The sequence below is a fragment of the Jaculus jaculus genome, chromosome 3 (genome assembly GCF_020740685.1).
Source record: "Jaculus jaculus isolate mJacJac1 chromosome 3, mJacJac1.mat.Y.cur, whole genome shotgun sequence".
Taxonomy (NCBI): domain Eukaryota; kingdom Metazoa; phylum Chordata; class Mammalia; order Rodentia; family Dipodidae; genus Jaculus; species Jaculus jaculus.
The window spans coordinates 150,054,470-150,071,340 of NC_059104.1; the positions used below are offsets into that span (position 1 = coordinate 150,054,470).

The 16,871-nt window shown below is 46.4% G+C and overlaps 1 protein-coding gene across 5 annotated transcripts; it reads left to right on the plus strand.

Annotated features, from left to right (window-relative positions):
- The first annotated feature begins 702 nt into the window (after positions 1 to 702).
- Zscan2 (zinc finger and SCAN domain containing 2) lies at positions 703 to 16,164 on the plus strand. Of its 5 annotated transcripts, XM_045145661.1 has the most exons (4): positions 754 to 826; positions 1,304 to 1,443; positions 3,725 to 4,218; positions 14,617 to 16,164. In XM_045145661.1, exons 3-4 carry the CDS (start codon positions 3,819 to 3,821, stop codon positions 16,059 to 16,061), a joined length of 1,845 nt encoding a protein of 614 aa, XP_045001596.1. In that variant the 5' UTR covers positions 754 to 826; positions 1,304 to 1,443; positions 3,725 to 3,818; the 3' UTR covers positions 16,062 to 16,164. The 5 variants fall into 5 exon arrangements, with proteins under 5 accessions (XP_045001597.1, XP_012804152.2, XP_045001596.1 ...); XM_045145662.1 differs by lacking the exon at positions 1,304 to 1,443 and having other exon boundaries at positions 703 to 826; positions 3,722 to 4,218; XM_012948698.2 differs by lacking the exon at positions 1,304 to 1,443 and having other exon boundaries at positions 709 to 826.
- Positions 16,165 to 16,871: the final 707 nt, after the last annotated feature.

The window sequence follows — 16,871 nt, forward strand, 5'->3', positions numbered from 1 at the left end:
AGATCAGTACTCCAATGGAGCCCCTTGGGCAAGTGTGTTAGGGGCGGATGGCCTCAGGAAGGTGAGACTATGGCCAGCTCCAATGGGGGAGGATAGAAAGCATGGGAATTCTTGGGCCGAGAGAGCGGGGCGGGGCTTTCCTGTAGACGTAGGAATACCACGTGTGAAAACAAAGGGGTCTAAGACAGCCGGGTGCATGTGCATCGCTGCAAATTGCGGGAGAAGTTCTGGCTTGGACCACGAGGGACTTTTCCTGCGCAGATTTCTTTTCTGCTCAGTCAGCTTTTGCCTGACAACGGGTCCAAGGTTATCACTTGCCACACATTTCTCAACTGGAAAAAAAAACAACAAAAAACTTTCACGTAATCCCATCCAACTTTCACTTTTTATAAACAAATACACGCGGGCCTCAAAGAAGTGAAACAATTTGTCTTAGGTCAAGTCCTTGGGCAACACTTTGCTGTCATCCTAACTAAGGCACTGTCGCTTAGCTATCAACCACCCCCGCCGTCACCACCGCCCCCACACACACTTGTTAGACCGGAATGCGGTTGTCTCTGAGTGGACTACATTTCCCACAATGCCTCGGGCGCAACCTCCCTCCCTCCGCCCAGCTGGGCGTTATCTCCACCAATAGTGGAGCAGAGTTACCAAGGGTTCTCCTCGGTAGCCAATGAGTGTGGTAGCGGGCGGACATCTCCCGTCCATTGTTCTCGGTGCCCCTCGGGCTTGAGCGGAGGTGAATCCGGCGGGGCTGGCGGGGCCGACACCCCGTGCGCTTGGGCTTGCGGAGCGGCCGCAGGCGTAGGACCTGGTGACGGGAGAGGTGAGCCCGGAAGAGGCAGGCCGGGAGCCTCGCGCGCCGCCGCCGGCAGCCCGAGCCTGGCGAGTAACGGGCCTGGAGCCAGCGGCGGGCAAGCCCTCCTGGGGGAGGGGCGTCGGGGGCGCTGTCCGCCGCGGCCGGGCTCCTGGGAGCCGCCGCGACTCTCCTCCCGCCAGAACTTGCACATCCTACCTTGGAGCGCAGGTTTTATACTGCAAAGGTACAATCGACGACATCCCCGGGGAGCCTCCTCATTGTACAGATGGGGAAACTGAGGTTCCGAGGGGGCGTGTCTTGTCCGGTTTCGCGAATGAGCTGTCTAGGCTCAGTTTTCCCAGACTTACCAGGATGAAATTCTGATATATTTATTCGTGTTTCATCTGATCGCTGGTAAATTCACATTGAGAGCTTTGATTTTCCACTCGGCTTTTTTTTGATTGTTGCTCTATTTTTACTTTTCCTGTTTTTCCGTTGAGGAAGGTATTATCTGAATCTTCGATGTATTAAGAGTTTTTAAAAACATAAATCTTCGGGGGCTGGAGAGATGGCTTAGCGGTTAAGGCGCTTGCCTGCCAAGCCAAAGGACCCAGGTTCCATTCTCCAGGACACACGTAAGCCAGGTGCGCAAGAGGGAGCATGCATCTGGAGTTCGTTTGCAGTAGCTGGAGGCCCCTGCGCACCCATTCTCTCTCCCTCCCTGTCTCTGTCTCTGTCTCTTTGTCTCTCTCTCTCTCTGTATCTGTCAAATAAATAAAAATAAATTTTCCGGGAGCAGAGCTGGAGAGAGAGATAACTTAGCAGTTAAAGTGCTTGTCTGCAAAGCCTAATGGACCCAGGTTTGATTCCCCAGAACCCACATAAGCCAGATGCACGAGGTGGTACATGCATCTGGAGTTCATTTGCTGCGGCTGGAGGCCCTGGTATGCCTATTCTCTCTACCTGCCTCTTCTTCCTCTCCCTCCCTTTCTCAAATAAATAATTTTTTTATCTTCATAACTTTTATGTTTAAATCATTTTTTAATTCCATTGCTTCAAATATTTTGTAAAATTGCTATTCAGGTCTCCTCCCCATGTATGTTCATTTATTTTATTTTATTTTGGTTTTTCGAGGTAGGGTCTCACCCTGGTCCAAGCTGACCTGGAATTAACTATGTAGTCTCAGGGTGGCCTCGAACTCACATCGATCCTCCTACCTCTGCCTCCCAAGTGCTAGGATTAGAGGCACGCCATCATGCCCAGCTATATGTGTTAATTTTTAAAGAGAATTGGGAAATGGGGTGGGACATGACCCATGCCTGTAATCCCAGTCTCACAAGGTGGAGAGGTAGGAGGATCAGTAGTTATCCATGGCTACATCAGAGTTAAGGCCAGCCTGAGCTACAAGAGACTTTGTCTCAATGAACAAAACAGCAAAGGGGAATTGGGATCTTACTGTCTATGGTGTTTCTGCCTTGCTTGGTTTTTTTAAATGTTTTTATTTACTTGAGAAATAGAGAATGTGCCAAGGCCTCTAACCACTGCAAATGAACTCCAGATGCATGTGCCACTTTGTGCATCTGGTTTATGTGGGTACTGGGGAAGTTGAACCAGGGTCCTTCGGCTTCACAGGCAAGTGCCTTAACTGCTGAGCCATCTCTCTAGCCCTGGTTTTGTTTTTATACATTTTTTCATATCAGGAATATTACCTGAAATCAGTAGTGATTAATAATCTTTGTTACTATAATATAGTGATTGCCCTGTTTGAGGCCCAGTCTAGCTTCAGCACCACAAAAGTTCTCAAATCTTAAATTCCATGTGCATGCTATTTTTTTTTTTTTTTTGCAGCAGCTGGCAAATTAGGATATAGAACAGGCCAGGCGTGGTGGTGCACCCCTTTAGTCCCAGCACTCAGGAGGCAGAGGTAGGAGGATCACCTTAAGTTCAAGGCCACCCTGAGACTACATAGTGAATTCCAGGTCAGCCTGGGCTAGAGTGAGACCATATCTCAAAAAGCCAAAAAAAAGTACAGACTTTTTCCTTATCATTTTCTAAACAATACAGAGTAGCAATTATTTACATAGTATTTATACTTAGTATTTATACTTAGGTATATATAGTCTAGAGTGATTTAAAGTACATATTGTGCCATTTATATAAGAGGCTTGATTGCACTTTAAAATCTGGCAGTATGGCTGGGTATGGTGGCACACACCTTTAATCCCAGCACTTGGGAGACAGAGGTAGGAGGATCACCTTGAGTTCAAGGCCACTGAGACTACATAGTGGATTCCAGGTCAGCCTGAGCTAGAGTGAGACTCTACCATGAAAACTCAAAAAGAAAAAAATCTGGCAGTAATACCTTCTGAAGTTCACTTGAACATCTGATTCATTGTGAAATCTTTAGATGGCCCTGAAAGACTAAGAAGAAAGAGTGTTATTGTCTCTGTTTACTAGGTGGTCACTGAGGTTGAATGACTTAAGTTGTGTGTCAAGTCAAGGTCACTTGCTCTGCATCAAGTCTGAGCTGACTCAGGTCAGGATACTTTAGTCCTACCCTTACCCCCCCCCCAAGAACATGGCATTTTTGCATTCCCAATACTCCTTTTGTCTTTTGAAAATAAGTGTTGCATTTCTTTCTCTCTCTCTACCCCCCCATTGTGTGTGTGTGTGTGTGTGTGTGTGTGTGTGTGTGTGTGTGTATGTGTGTGTGTGTGTGTGAGAGAGAGAGAGAGAGAGAGAGAGATTTGCAAAGGGAGATAATATTTTTAGGAATAAGACATCCTTCCTTTATGAGGGACCGGAAGCCTCTCTTGGTTTGCGGATGTAAAGATCATTTGGTGGCCTGCTCTAGGCTGCTGTGACTTAGATGGTTTTAGGACAGTCTACTTAGCGATTCTGGGTCTCTGTCTTGTTTTTCAGCAGAGTTTCTTACTGAGGTTTGTGGAAAGAGGTGCCTGCCTGGAGAAGACTGCGGTGTAAGACTTGAAGCCTGAGTGATTGCCCAAGAAGGTGGGCAATGGCTATGGAGGTTCCGACAGTGACTGCTCCCCTCAACCCTTTAGTCCAGGTACCTCAAGAAGATGAACAGACAGAGGACACCACTATGATCCTAGAGGATGACTCCTGGGTGCAAGAAGCCGTGCTGCAGGAGGACGGCCCTGAATCTGAGCCCTTTTCCCAGAGAGCTGGAAAGGGCAGGCCACAGGAGGAGGGCACAGCTGGGGGAGCAGAAGGTGCTCTTGGCCGCCTTCGGGAACTCTGCCGGCGCTGGCTGCGGCCAGAGGTGCACACTCAGGAACAGATGCTAACAGTTCTGCCAAAGGAAATTCAGGCCTGGCTGCAAGAGCATCGGCCTGAAAGCAGTGAGGAGGCTGTGGCCCTGGTAGAAGACTTGACCCAGACCCTTCAAAACAGTGGTAAGACATAGATCCACATAAGGAGAGGGTGGGAGCAACCCCCGCCCCAGGTGGAGAAGGGTAGTGTTTGTGGAGGAGGAGTAGATGGAGAGGTGATGGCAGTTGCCCAGGCCGACCTGGAATTCACTATGTAGTCTCAGGCTGGCCTCGAACTCATGGCGATCCTCCTAACTCTGCCTCCTGAGTGCTGGGATTAAAGACATGTGCCACCACACCCGGCTTTGAAAAAATATTTTTTTAATTGTTTTAGAAGGACATGGTGGTGCATGCCTTTAGGAAACGAACTCCAAATGCATGTGGCATGTGCAACCTTGTGCTTCTGGCTAATGTGAGTCCTGGGGAATCAAACCTGTATCCTTTGGCTTTGCAGGCAAGTGCCTTAACCACTAAGCCATCTCTCCAGCCCTAAAAATTTTTGTTGTTGTTGTTTTTCAAGGTAGGGTCTTGCTGTATCCCAGGCTGACCTGGAATTCACTATGTAGTTTCAGGGTGCCCTTGAAGTCTTGTCTATCCGCTTACCTCTGCCTCCTAAGTGCTGGGATTAAAGGCGTGTACCACCATGCCCGGCCAAAACAATTAAAAAGAAAATTTTGTTTATTTTTATTTATTTATTTGAGAGCGACAGACATACAGAGAGAAAGAGACAGAGAGAGAGAGAATGAGCGTGCCAGGGTCTCCAGCCACTGCAAACAAACTCCAGATGCGTGTGCCCCCTTGTGCATCTGGCTTAGGTGGGTCCTGGGGAATTGAGCCTCAAACTGGGGTCCTTAGGCTTCACAGGCAAGCACTTAATTGCTAAGCCATCTCTCCAGCCCAAAACAATTTTTTTTAACAAATGTTAAAGGCTATGGGAAAAGCAACCTATGACCTATGTAATATGTCCCTTGTCACCTTCAGTTGTTTGTGTAACAGTTATTAAAAGAAATCAATTTTTTCAAGCTGGTTATTTTTGTGAAACCACAATAAATGTAAAGTAAATAAAATAAAAGTAAATCACTTAACACCTAGGGACTTTCTGTGATAGGAAGTCATCTTAGACTCTTAGAAGAGTAATTATTGAGGCCAGGCGTGGTGGCGCACACCTTTAATCCCAGCACTTGGGAGGCAGAGGTAGGAGGATCGCTGTGAGTTCAAGGCCACCCTGAGACTACATAGTGAATTCCAGGTCAGCCTCAGCTAGAGTGAGACCCTACTACCTCCAACCCCCTCCCCCACAAAAAAAAGAGAGAGTAATTATTGGCTGGGCATGGATAAGTATACCTGTTATCCAGTACTCAGGAGATAGAGAGAGGAGGATTTCAAGCCTGGTCTACTTAGGGAGACCCTATCTGAAGAAAAAAAAATTCAAACAGCTATTACAAAGGTTATTGTACTTGTCTTCTGTTAATTGGAGGATACTGGCAATTTAACAACTCTATTTCGATGTGACTTTCAGTGGTAAATTGTACTCACTTAATTACCAAATATTGATTATGATATACCTGTGCCCTAGGACAGTTTCAGGACCCATGAGATATGGTCGTTTTCGTGCTGGAATGGAAAGATTGTTTTTAGGAAGTGATAGGAGTTTAGGGGAAGGGTGGATGGAGGCTTGAGCTAAATGCTACTGGGCCTGGAAGGTTCTTGAACTAAGGGCCATGAGGCATGGGAGGAAGCTGTGCTTGGCAACAGGATGTAGGTTTGATTAGCATGGGGCGAGGCTGGAAGCAGGAGAGTAGCCAGGAAGTGACCTGGTCATCCGGCATGCAGTGAGGGGGTTCATTTCAAGGTAGAGACCACAGTGGGTGAATATGAGATCAGACATTTGTGAGAAAGAACTGCTAGTAAAAATAGCTGGCATTGTTGAGTTCTTTCTGCAGGGCAGGCAATGTGCTTAAGCATCTAATATGTATAACTCACATTAATGTGAGGTAAGTGGATTCTTACTGTTCTCAGAGAACTTAGATAACTCACTTTAAGGTTATGCAGCTAGGTCTGGGGAGGGAGCTGAGTTGGTAAAATACTTGCTTGCAAGCATGAGGACCTGAGTTTGTTCCCCAGAACCCATGTAAAAGATGAAAAAAAAAAAAAACAGTGCCAGACTAGGTGACGAGAATGGTTGTATTCTAGCACTGAGGTGGGCAGAGACACGTGGATCCTAGGGCTTGGCTCACTGGCCAGCCAGTCTAGCCTACCTGGTGAGACCCTGTCTCTAAAAAGATGGACAGCACTTGAGAAAGCCTTAGATTTTCTTCTAGCTTCCATACACACACGTCAGGGATACTTCCAAACCTGCAAAGGGAGAGTAAGCACTGTAGACCTAGAGAAATATTCAGGCAGTAGGCAAGTCAGGCAGTTTAGACTCAAAAAAAAAAAAAAAGCATTCACTCTTTGTTTTCAGGGTTTTTTTTGTTTGGTTTGGTTTGGTTTGGTTTTTTGAGGTAGGGTCTCACTCTAGTTCAGATTGACCTGGAATTCACTATGTAATCTCAGGGTGACTTCAAACTCATGGCGCTCATCCTACCTCTGCCTTCCAAATGCCGGGATTAAAGGCATGTACCACCATGCCCGGCTTAGGTTTTTGTTTTTTTTTTTAAACTGAACTATAATACCAAAAAATCCCCCCCCCAAAAAAAACATAATGGCACAGAAGAAGCACTCATACTGTAAAACATGGCATTGAGCATAGAAAAGAAATATTCAAACAATATAAGATTTAAACAGAGCAAACATCAAACTCCGTATCTCCAAGTGCAATGGAACTCCAGCCAGTGACAAGTCTCCAAGTCTGACAAGTTTCTGGAGCAACAAGTCTCTGGAGTTCCAATTCTTCCCCTCCAGCTAGGCTACTCAGAGTCCTGGAAAACTTCATCAGGCTGGCAGCTCTCCTTAGCAGCCATCTCATGGTCCCGGCATCTCTCCTGGGTCTCTACTGTAACTCATGGTCCATCCTCATGGCTCCATCAGGTCTCCATGCAGGCATCCAGCAAACCTGCTTCACACTGCCCATGGCCATTTCCAAAACACAGGACCATGTTTCAAATTCAATGACATTCTCTCTCCTGCATTTCTTATACTCCATAATAGCAGGTAGGGTGCCAATTTGTTAATCCAGGGGGAATAAAGCAGACTTTGAAGAACAGGACACTCCTTCAGCATTCAGGCCCCTTCAAAAGACTGCATTCTTCCTGTTGCCCCAGTGCAGGTCAGCTGGCCCAATCTCAAAGGTTGTAATCTCTCATATAATTGCAGCTGAACGGGCAGAAGTTTCAGCTCAAAGATTTCATTTCTGTGCCATATCCCTCTGCTCACACCAGTCTATTTCTACGCAATCCAACCCTGCACAATTTCTCAGGACAACAAGCTTATTTTACAAACTGTAGCTCAGTCCAGGTAAAGCTCTTTCTCACCTTCATAAGCCAAATCTCACAGTCCATAGTTCTTATTGCATTCAGGTCTTTCAACTCTGACCAGAATAGTCCATCAAGCTGTACTTACAGCACTGCAAGGTGTCTCTTAGGACAAGGTTTCAAATCCTTCCACATTCCTCTTGAAAATTAGCTCCAAAAGGCCAAAGCTACACAGTCAGGTGTCTAGCAGCAACCCTACTCTTGGTACCACTTACTGTTGCAGTCAGGTTCACTTTGCTGGCAGATATCACCCAACCAATAGCAGCTTTTGGTGGGGGGTGGAGGGGGAAGAGTTTATTTTGGCTTACAGACTTGAGGGGGAGCTCCATGAAGGCAAAGAGAAATGATGACATGAGCAGAGGGTGGACGTCACCCCCTGGTCAACATCAGATGGACAATAGCAACAGGAGAGTGTGCCACTTCAGGGTTTTTTCATTCTCCAAGCTGCACATTACTCCTTTGCTTATATTCAGCCTATCCAATGAGTACGTCATGTATGTCAATACAGAGTTTAAGGCAGCCCAGTTTTGAGTCAAGAGGTATGCTAGTTTCACTTCTCACGTTACAAAAACTCAGGAGATCGCCCCTCCTGGTCTGAATACGAACTTGCTGGCTGGCTCTTTCACTCTTGTTCTAAGCTAACTCCAGTCCTAGTATGTGAGATGGACCCCATTTACTTAAATGGACGTTTGGGCTATGGAGAATCTGTACTGGTGGGGGAGAACATTTGTCCCAAAGCCTTTGGAGCGGAGGAGCTGGCCTGGTTGCGGTGAATGTTCCTCAGTGGAAATTGAAATTGGGTGAGTATAGGTGATCCAGCCTCAAAAGGCCATCCCTGTTCCTTGTGAGACCAGCTCTTCAGTGGCTTGGCCTTGAGGTTTGGATGACATTGACCACATCATTCATGTTTGGTAGCTGTACTTTCAGTCCACCACAGGCTTGTTGAAAGGCCACTTATGCAGTGTTAGCTACATCTGTAACCAGTTCTAACTCACTGATGTAAAAACCAAAACACTTCAGCGGTTGTTTCTCCATTCCCCCTACCCCCCCCCATTGTGAATGCTTTGGGAATGAAAACCTAGATTTTTGAGGACAATCCTGAATTTAAAATACTTGTCCTGGGGTTGTAGAGATGGCTCAGTGGTTAAGGCATTTGCCTGCAAAGCCTAAGAACTCTGATTTGATTCTCCAGTACCCATGTAAATGCACAAGGTGGTTCATGTGTCTGGAGTTCGTTTGAAGTGGATACATGCCCTGGTATGCCCATTCTCTACCTCTTTCTCTCTCTTTCTATCTACTTCTTTATGTCACTTTCTCTAATAAATAAATGAAAAAAAAATTGGGGGCCAGAGAGATGGCTTAATAGTTAACATGCATGTCTGCAAAGCCAAAGGGTCCAGGTTCAATTCCCCAGGACCCATGTAAGCCAGATGCACCAGGGAGTACATGCACCTGGAGTTCATATGCAGTGGCTGGAGGCCCTGGTTCACACGTGTGTGTGTGTGTGTTCTTATTTTCTCTCTCAAATAAATACATAGATAAATACATAAATAAAAATAAAATTAAGGCTGGGTGTCATGGTGCATGCCTTTACTCTAAGCACTTGGAAAGCAGAGGTAGAAGGATTTCCATGAGTTCAAGGCTACCCTGAGGCTACCTAGTGAATTCCAGTTCCAGGTCAGCCTGTGCTAGAGTGAGACCCTCCCTCAAAAAAACAAAAACAAAAAAATTAACTTAATTAAATTAAAAGAAATTGTTCTGGGGCTGGGAATATGACTCAGCCAGTGAAGTACTTGCCGTGCAGCCATGAGTTCTCCATTACCCTTGTAAAAGCTAGGCGTGGTGGTGCGTGTGTGCACGTGTACACACACACACACACACACACACACACACACGAGATAGGGTCTCAGTTTTTCCCAGACTAGTCTCAAGCTCGCTGTTTAACTGAGGATATCCTTGAACTTCTGACACTTCTGCCTCCATCTCACCAGTGCTGGGATTACAGGTGTGTGCCACCACATCCAGTTTTATGTGGTGCTAGGGATTGAGCCCAGGTCTTCACGCTTGTTAGACAAGCATTCTAGCAACGGAGCCATACCTGTAGCCCAGTGATCCTCTTTTTTTTTTTTTTTTTTGGAGGTAGGCTGGAGAGATGGCTTAGTGGTTAAGGTGCTTGCCTGCAAAGCCTAAGAACCCATGTTCAACTCTCCAGATCCTACATAAGCCAGATGCACCAAGGTGAGGCAAGCACAAAGTCACACATGCCCACTAGGTGGTGCAAGCATCTGGAGTTCAATTTCAGTGGCCGAGGACCTATAGTGTACCAGCTCTCTCTCTAAAAAAACCCTAAAGTTTATAAATTAAATACAGTAGGATACTGACAACTAAAATACAAGTTATAACTGTTACATTAAAAATTTATTTAAAGATGGGCGTGGTGGCACATGCCTTTACTCCCAGCACTCAGGAGGCAGAGGTATGAGGATAAATGAATTCTAGGTCACCCTGAGACTACATAGTGAATTCCAGGTCAGCCTGAGCTAAAGTGAAACCCTACCTGGAAAAAAAAAGTTATTTAAGCGGGATTGGTGATTTGGCTCAGTGGATGAGTGCTTGCCTAGCTGCCTAGCAACCTCAAGGCCCTGGGTTTGGTCCTCAGCACCAAAAACAGGAGAAAAAAAAATTATTTAAGATGAGTGTGGTGGAGCTCGACTTTAATCCCAGCACTTGGGAGGCAGAGGTAGGGGAATTGCTGTGAGCTCAAGGCCTGCCTGAGACTACAGAGCAGGATCCAGATAAGCTTGGGCTAGAGTGAGACCCAGCCTTCAAAAAGCTTGAAAAAAAAAAAAAAAGTGAGAGTACTACTCTGCAGGAAATTGTTGTTGTTTCAAATTTAGGTTTATTACCACATGGACATTAGCTTCCTTCACCCATATCCTGAAACACTTCCTGTTGCAGGAGAGAAAAAGGAAGTCCATAGCAGGGCAGGAAATACACAGGGCCTGTAATCAGCTATAGGAATGTGCTGTGCACTGAAGTCCTGGAGAATGTCAAGGGTGGGAAAACTCAAAAGTCATTGCTTTAGACCAACCTAGGATTGCAGCTTTTGTCTGCTGAAGAAGGGAAGCATAGCAAGTCAGCTACACAGCATTACCATTACCTGGAAGCTAACTAGAACTTTCAGTCTCATCCCATGTTGCAGTCAGCTCCTCCTTGCTGGGACAAACATCCAACCAGACACAGCTTATGGGAGGAAAGGGGTTTATTTTAGGCTTACAGAGTCCAGGGGAACACCATCAGTGGTGGAAGAAGCTATATACTTCCATCCACCCAAGCAAAGTGAAACAACTGTAACAAGCAAACACCAGCACCAGCAAGCTCAAACAGCTCTGACCATACCAAGATCCACTCTCCAGCATTACCTCCTCCAGCTGGCCTGCTGGAGGCCCAAGTTACAAGCTCAAGTCTTTTTTTGTTTGTTTGTTTTTTTGAGGTAGGGTCTCACTCTGGTCCAGGCTGACCTGGAATTCACTGTGTAGTCTCAAAGTTGCCTCAAACTCATGGTGATCCTCCAACCTCTGCCTCCAAGTGCTGGGATTAAAGGTGTGCACCACCATGCCCAGCTCTAAAATATGATTTTTCTTTCTCTCCCTCTCTGACCTTTCTTTTTCTTTCCTTTTCCTTTCTCCTTCCTTCTCTCTCTTTTTTTTTTTTTTCAAGGTAGAGTCTCACTGTAGCCCAAACTGATCTAGAACTCACTCTGTAGTCCCAGGCTAGCCTCAAATTTACTAATCCTCCTACCTCTGCCTCCTGAATGCTGGTATTAAAGGTGTGTCCACACCTGACTCCTTTCTTCCCTTCTTTTGTGTGCTAGAGCTTGAAATTAGGGTCTTGTGTATGCTAAACACCACCATAGCACCAAGCTGTGCCAAAGCCACTAAATATGATCTTGTGTGGACTGATGGCATAGATTGAACCCAGATCCTGCCTGAGACATGATAATGGGTGGAAAATTGCACATATAAGCTAACAATTACTGAATTGAGTATCTCACCTTCAGTAACCATTTATTAGCCCTTTTTTGTGGTCTGGGGATTGAGCACATAGCTTTATGAATACAAGGCAATGCTCTTTACAACTGAGCTATATCCCAGCCCCAGCCCCCATTTATTAGTCTTTATAATGAAAATATCCCTAAGAGCTGGGGCATGGTGGCACGCAACTTTAATCCCAGCCCTTGAGAGGCAGAGGTAGGAAGATTGCTGTAAGTTCGAGGCCACCCTGAGACTACATAGTGAATTCCAGGTCAGCCCTGAGCTAGAGTGAGACCCTACCAAAAAAGAAAGAAAGAAGAGAAAAGGAAAAAAAAGAAAATGCCCCTAGGATTTTGAGTAGTCATTTTACTAATATCTTCCTTGTTTTCTTTTTATTTATTTGTGAGAGATAGAAAGAGGAAGGGAGAGAATGGGTGTGCCAATGCCTCTAACTGCTGCAAACCAACTCCAGACATATGCACCACTTTGTGCTTCTGGCTTATGTGGGTTCTGGGAAATGGAACCTGGGTCCTTAAGCATCACAGGAAAGCACCTTAACTGCTGGGCCATCTCTCCAGCCCTGTCTTTCTTGTTTTCTTAAGAGGTCTGATGTTGATCTTAGGAATAGACTACCATCTTTACCAATAAAATTATTAGTCTGTGTGCACAGAATTCTAAAAATGAATTTGAGCTATTTTATAGAATTAGAGCACAAGGAAAATATAATTAAAAGGAAACAATGGGAAGATAAGCTTGAAAGTAAACAAAATGCATGCTATTAAAACATCTAGTATTCTTCCTCTAAGCTTTTGGCTTCTAATCAGGCAGAGCAAAACGGCAGCTACCACTGCGTCACTGAGCACAGATCAGTTGCTCAGAAAACTCCGTGTTTGGAATTAAGGTCAAGAAGAAACTTCCTCTTTAGGCTCATCAAGAGGACATTGAATGGCATAACAATGTCATCCACAACCTCCTGGCAACATCAGTGTTCCTGGCAATCATTACTTTCTGATGGCATGTACTTCTTTGAGTAAACATCAGTGTCAGCCATTAAGTCACCTTGTTCAGTGAACACATCTCTGCACAGCACAACACAGTGCAATCCAGGTTTTCAGCGGCTTCCTGGTCTAGCTTTATCCCAGGGTAGATTTTAGTCTCTTGTCTAATACTTATTTCATCCAAGTGCTTGTCAAGTTTTTTTTTTTTTTTTTTTTCCTTTTTTGGTTTTTCGAGGTAGAGTCTTGCTTTACTGGGCTGACTTGGAATTCACTATGTGGTCTCAGGGTGGCCTTGAACTCATACCTCTGGCTCCTAAATGCTGGGATTAAAGACTTGCACCACATCACTTGACACTTGTCAAGTTTTGGATTGTAGAGAGTTTGACAGTTTCAAAGAAAATAGTTATTTTGCATTACCACTCCCACTACAGACAAGTTTAAGGACTCTTAACTGTTCGCTTGTTTTCAGTCATTTTATATATAAGCATATAGGCTCTTTGTTGCAAGGACTCTCATTTTGTCTGTGCTCTGTAATTGTCAAACAATAAGTACGAACACCAGATACATTTTATCACAAGGAGCTACAGGCAGATTTCTGTGATATCCAATTTTTTTTCAAAAGCTCTCTAATCCATTTGTCACATTTAATTGAACACCTACTGAGCTCCAGGCACCATAGTGACCGTGTTTTTTTCTTTTGAGCTAGCATCTCACTCTATCCCAGGTGAATGTGGAGCTCCCCCTGTAGCCCCAAGTTGGCCTTGAACTCACTGCAGGGTCACTATGTAATCTCAGGGTAGCCTCAAACTCATGGCTGTCCTCCTACCTCTGCCTTCCAAGTGCTGGGATTAAAGGCATGCATCTCCACGACAGGCTTTTACCTCAACTTCTTAAGTTCATGATTAAAGGCTTGTGCCACCAGGCCCTGCTTACCATAGTGACTGTTGAGGGTCATTATGTATACTGTCACTGTCCTTTACTTGGAATTTTATTATTTATCTATTTATTTACTTGTTTATTTAAAAGAGAGGAGAGGGAGCAGGAATGAGGATGAACGAGAATGAGCAAGCCAGGGCCTCCAGCCACAGCAGATGAACCCCAGATATACGCGCCACTTTGTTCATCTGGCTTTATGTGGGTATTGGGGAAAAGCCTCTAGTCCTTGCAAGCAAGCATCCTTAACCACTGAGTCATCTCTCTAACCCTTCTTGGGCTTGTAAAATCATTGTCTGATTTCATTGCCTCATGCAGAAACATGAAATCCAATTTTTTAGAAGATTTTCTTTACTTTTTTTTTTTTTAATCTGCACGCGTGTGTATGTGTGTGAATGCCAAATGCTTGTGCTACTTTTTGCATCTAGCTTATATATGGGTGGCTTGGGAATTGAACTCCAAACCAGCAGACTTTGTAACAAGCACCTTTAACCCTTGAGCCATCTTCCCAGCCCCAGAACTCACATCTTTAAGACTTGGAACCCTGGGGGGTTGCATAGGATATGAGGCCTAGAGCTGCTGAAAACCAGTTGGAAGGAAATGAACCTTCTTTTCCTTGTGGAGTCTTTGTTGTGGTGGTTGTTGGTTTGTTGGTTGAGATTTGAACTCAGAGCTCAAACATGCTAAAGTCATTGGACTCCACTCCTAGCCCTTAGTCTGGCTTTTGAAAGTTTGAGATTTTTTTTGGTTTTTGTTTTTTAAAGTAGGGCCTTGTAGCCCAGGCTGACCTGGAATTCATTCACTAAGTAGTCTTGGTAGCCTCGAACTCATGGTGATCCTCCTACCTCTGCCTCTGGAGTGCTGGGATTAAACGCATGCGCCACCACGCCCGGTTTAAATTTGAGAATTTTTATCCTTTTTTATTTTCAGCAGAAGTTTTAATTTTCAAAACTTTCTCTCTCTTTTTAATTTCCCTTTTGGTTTCCTTTTCTCATCATGATGAAGAATTGAGTGGACATTATATGTTTTTCTTCATTGTTTCAGATTTTGAGATCCAGAGTGAAAATGGGGAGAACTCAAATCAAGATATATTTGAAGACGTGGAATCACATGAGATGTTCTTGAAAGTGCCTGGAGCAGAAGAAGGTCAACAGTCCGACAGGGAGAGTGACTTTGAGAGAGACCGTGGCTCAGGGAAACCTGGGGAGGGAAATGCCCCAGGTGGGGACCACAGAGAGGTGTCATCCCAGGGCCGAAAAGCTGGCCAGCTCATAGGCCTTCAGGGCACCTACCTGGGCGAGAAGCCCTACGAGTGCCCCCAGTGTGGGAAAACTTTCAGCCGCAAGTCCCACCTGGTCACCCACGAGCGGACCCACACGGGAGAGAAGTACTACAAATGTGACGAGTGTGGGAAGAGCTTCAGCGACGGCTCCAACTTCAGCCGGCACCAGACCACGCACACGGGCGAGAAGCCGTACAAGTGCCGGGACTGCGGGAAGAGCTTCAGCCGCAGCGCGAACCTCATCACGCACCAGCGGATCCACACGGGCGAGAAGCCCTTCCGCTGCGCCGAGTGCGGCAAGAGCTTCAGCCGCAGCCCCAACCTCATCGCCCACCAGCGCACGCACACCGGGGAGAAGCCCTACTCCTGCCCCGAGTGCGGCAAGAGCTTCGGCAACCGCTCCAGCCTGAACACGCACCAGGGCATCCACACCGGGGAGAAGCCCTACGAGTGCAAGGAGTGCGGAGAGAGCTTCAGCTACAACTCCAACCTGATCAGGCACCAGAGGATCCACACGGGCGAGAAGCCGTACAAGTGCACCGACTGCGGGCAGCGGTTTAGCCAGAGCTCGGCTCTCATCACCCACCGGAGGACTCACACGGGGGAAAAGCCCTATCAGTGCGGCGAGTGCGGCAAAAGCTTCAGCCGCAGCTCCAACCTGGCCACGCACCGGCGCACGCACCTGGCGGAGAAGCCGTACAAGTGCGGGGTGTGCGCGAAGAGCTTCAGCCAGAGCTCCAGCCTGATCGCGCACCAGGGCATGCACACGGGGGAGAAGCCCTACGAGTGCCTGCGGTGTGGCGAGAGCTTCAGCTGGAGCTCCAACCTCATCAAGCACCAGCGGATCCACACCGGGGAGAAGCCCTACAAATGCGCCCAGTGCGCCAAGTGCTTCAGCCAGCGCTCCCAGCTGGTGGTGCACCAGCGGACCCACACGGGCGAGAAGCCCTACGAGTGCCTCATGTGCGGCAAGAGCTTCAGCAGGGGCTCCATCCTGGTCATGCACCAGAGAGCCCACCTGGGAGACAAGCCCTACCGGTGCCCCGAGTGCGGGAAAGGCTTCAGCTGGAATTCCGTTCTCATCATACACCAGCGAATTCACACCGGCGAGAAACCCTACAAATGCCCCGAGTGTGGCAAGGGCTTCAGCAACAGCTCCAACTTCATCACACACCAGAGAACTCACACGAAAGAGAAACTCTCCTGAGGTGGGAGTCACGGGGCAGTGGGGGGACTGACTCTGGAGAGGGGATTGCCACCCTGCCCCAGACAATGATGTCCCTTCCTTTAAAAGAGACGTTTTTCCTAAACAGTCTTTGGGTTTTTTTGTTGTTGTTGTTGTTTGGTTGGGTTTTTTTGCCAGAATTTTGTCATTGCTCATCCTCATTTCTAGGACACTGTCATCTTAGTTGGTTAGAGTGAAGTCCTGTGCAGTTCAAAAACAGAGTGTCAGCCTGGACCACAGTGAGACCCTACCTTGAAAAACAAAACAAAAAACCAAACCAGATATAAGGCTTTTGAGCTCATGTCATTTCCCAGCTCACCAGCCTCCTTGAGTGCTGGCATTAAAGGTGTGTGCCACCACACCCAGCCTTTCTCTGCTGATGGTCAATGTCAGTTGCTGAGGAAGCTAACTTGTTCTCATGTAGCTTTTTTCAAAACTTTTTATACCGTACATATCGACAGTGTGCCATGATTATAATCTCCTCCCACCACCCTCCTTTTTGTTCCTCCAGAATCCCCCTCCACTAGTTCCTTTTTGTCCTAGTCTCTCTTCTGTTTTGATATCACTTTTCAAAATATTACTGATTTATTTGAGAGAGAGGCAGATAGAATGGGCACGCCAGGCCTTCTTGTCACTGCAAATGAACTACAGACGTATTGCACCAGGTTGTGGGTACTAGAGAATTAAACTTGGGTCCTTAGGTTTCTCAGTCAAGTGCTTTAACCATTAAGCCATCTCTCCATCCCAGATGATGGGATCATTTTCCCCCTCTGTTTTGCAAGTCTTGTGTAG

Excerpts from the sequence above, each read along its gene's own strand:
- Zscan2 (XM_045145662.1), top strand. The coding sequence starts at position 3,819 with ATGGCTATGGAGGTTCCGACAGTGACTGCTCCCCTCAACCCTTTAGTC. Across the intron at positions 4,219-14,616 it reads CCAGACCCTTCAAAACAGTG|ATTTTGAGATCCAGAGTGAA; the intron begins GTAAGACATAGA and ends TCATTGTTTCAG.